Raw genomic sequence first — 2,659 nt, 5'->3', positions numbered from 1 at the left:
ACACCAACACATCGTCAATTACCATGCATTCATGTTTCAGCCAACATAATCAACACGTTAAACTACTAACATCAAGCAATGTCACATGCCAACAACCACCACCACCAACAATCGCCATTATCATAACAGTCACTACAATACCAACCATCACAATTATCGCCACCAACATTATTAATCACTAACATCAATTATTGTCACCGCAACTACCATTATAAGCCATCTCCACTATTACTAATAAACATAAATATTTTTTTCTCAATCAAATACTAATAGTTTTGTTATATTAAATTGCATACTTTTTTAATATGTAATTAATTTTTATTTGAATTGTATTTTTTATTTTATTATGTATACAAATAATTTTTTTTTACATATTCAGATGTTGAAAAATTGTCTTAATCATTCGGTTTTCAGATCTAGAGACAACATCTTAATCATTCAGATGTGTATTCAAATTCAGACGTTTGAATCTTAAAAAAAAACAAATGGAGCCTTTGAATAGTGAAGATACAGATTAAAAGGAGGGAAATCAAGTTTGACATTAAGACATGTGACGTATAGAGAACAAGACAATTGCTAATCTTAGGGAATCTATTTGCATTATTAATTGCAATCAAATTCTACAATATGACTAATATTATATGAAAATTCTCTTAGATATTATTATTCCTAATCCCCAAATTAAAATAATTGCAGTTCAAATATTACCATATAAAGAATATTATTACAAGGCAAATATTATTTATATAATATTAATCCTTATAAATAAATTAGAATAATTGCAGTTCAAATATTACAGTAAAAAGAATATTGTTATATGTCAAATATTATTTATAAAACATTAATCCTTATATGAAATTAGAATATGTGCAATTCAACATTACGGTATCACCATATAAGAAATATTAAATATTATATGACAAATAATATTTAAGTAATATTATTTCTTCAATGAAATTAGAATATTTCACCTAATTTTTAATATGAAAATTAATTAACTATAAGCCTAGTCCTAATGTTTGACTAGCTAATTCGCAGTTAGCTTCAACTAATCCAAGTCTAGAATGTGCTAAATCATATTCCATCCAGAAATTTTGCTGGTAATGATGTCCAATAATGTACGCCGCTGCCCCTAAGAAATCTGAATTTCCCATTGTAAAACAATATACTTGATCCTTCCTCTCGTCTCCCCCACTACTTTGTATAGTAATTTTTCAGCAGTGAAACTCATTTCAACACCTGGAAACACCAAAGTTACTGGTGGTAATGACATTTGAACCGTATAAGCAACCCGATCAAAAGAAGGTAACGGAATTGATATTTGAACTAAGGGAGTATACTTTCGGGGTTTAAGCCCTGGAGAATTGGCTTCTCCAAAAACAAGGACGCCGTTAGAGTCCTGACCTGAAATGCAATAAGAGAATGTCGGGTAACCCGATTGTGAAACGAAAGATAAAGCACCACGGTTCATTCCAATTAACCCGGTAGTCTTAGCATCTTCCGGGGTCGAACCTGAACTCCCATCCATGCATCCGAACACCGTCCTGGGTAAATTCACATTATTTAAACTGAAAGTTTCGCTAGCGAGATTACCTTCAATGGAAAAACCGTCAGCATAGGTCAGCGTAGCATGACATAGTTTTTTGGGGTCACAAATAACGGGGTTAGGAAAATCCCGGGTTTTTGTTGTGCATGTTGCGGAAGAACATGGGATAAGAGAGTAGGATTTAGAAACAAGGGGGTCAAAAATTAAGGGTGTGTTTGGTGTTTTCTTACAACGAATCCAGGTGAGTTCACTTCCTGTATCGAGGACCATAGTAACTTGTTGTGGGGGCGATCCTGCTGAAAGAGAGACAGTAAGGGTTGTTGAGTTCAATTGGTGTGAATGTAAAATGGAGGGACACAACTTTTTATGAAAAGATATATTGTTTTGGAAAAGGAGTGGCTGTTCAGATAGTTGTGTCTGTTCAGATAAAGATATAATGTTTCGAATGAACAGACATGACTCTTCCAAAGGATACACCTTTTCGGATGAACCATTGCCACCTTTCGGAAGGGCCACTTGATGGCTATATAAACCTGCATTTATCCACTGATTTTGGTATGAAAAATTTTCTGAAATACAAACTCTTCTTGTCTTCAAAAATATTCCATATGATCAATCAAATCGTTGAGTGAGTTTGAAGAGATTCTAATTGTTTGAGGTACCGCTACAGTTGGTTTGTTTGACCATTTTATCCTGGGAGGAAGATTCCATAACCTCAGATACAGTGAGAAAAATTATTCTTTAAGGACACTCCGTGAAGTCGGGGGACTTGGCCTTAAAAATTCTGTTTCATATCATTTCTGAAAATTAACATACTTCTTGGATAGATTATTCGTAATCTTGTGTTGAAGGTGTTAAAAGAACTTCATAAGTGTTGTTGTCTTAGACTTTAACTTGTGTTGAAGTTATTGTTGCATATATATATAGATTCTTGTACCCGAAAAACGTTGTAAATAACAATCTTAAGGAATAATTTTTAGAAAAAGAAAAAAAAATTCTTTGCTTGTTTGGTGCAATTTTCTTTTCACTAAAGTTTTTTTTTTCGAATCTGTATAGCTTGGTTTCTGGAGATTAAAGCTTTTAGCTTTCTACTCTGTTTGAACTTAACTAGTG

The 2,659-nt window shown here is 32.8% G+C and overlaps 1 protein-coding gene across 1 annotated transcript; it reads right to left on the bottom strand.

The window, feature by feature from the left end:
* Positions 1 to 1,063: 1,063 nt before the first annotated feature.
* On the bottom strand, positions 1,064 to 1,945 carry LOC107858663 (aspartic proteinase PCS1-like; the record flags this gene model as incomplete). Its single annotated transcript, XM_047404835.1, has 1 exon — positions 1,064 to 1,945. A coding segment is annotated over one exon (813 nt), but the record flags the coding sequence as incomplete, so codon positions are not given.
* Positions 1,946 to 2,659: the final 714 nt, after the last annotated feature.

This window comes from Capsicum annuum, unplaced genomic scaffold (assembly GCF_002878395.1).
Source record: "Capsicum annuum cultivar UCD-10X-F1 unplaced genomic scaffold, UCD10Xv1.1 ctg69282, whole genome shotgun sequence".
Lineage (NCBI taxonomy): Eukaryota > Viridiplantae > Streptophyta > Magnoliopsida > Solanales > Solanaceae > Capsicum > Capsicum annuum.
This window is presented reverse-complemented; position numbering and strand designations above follow the sequence as displayed.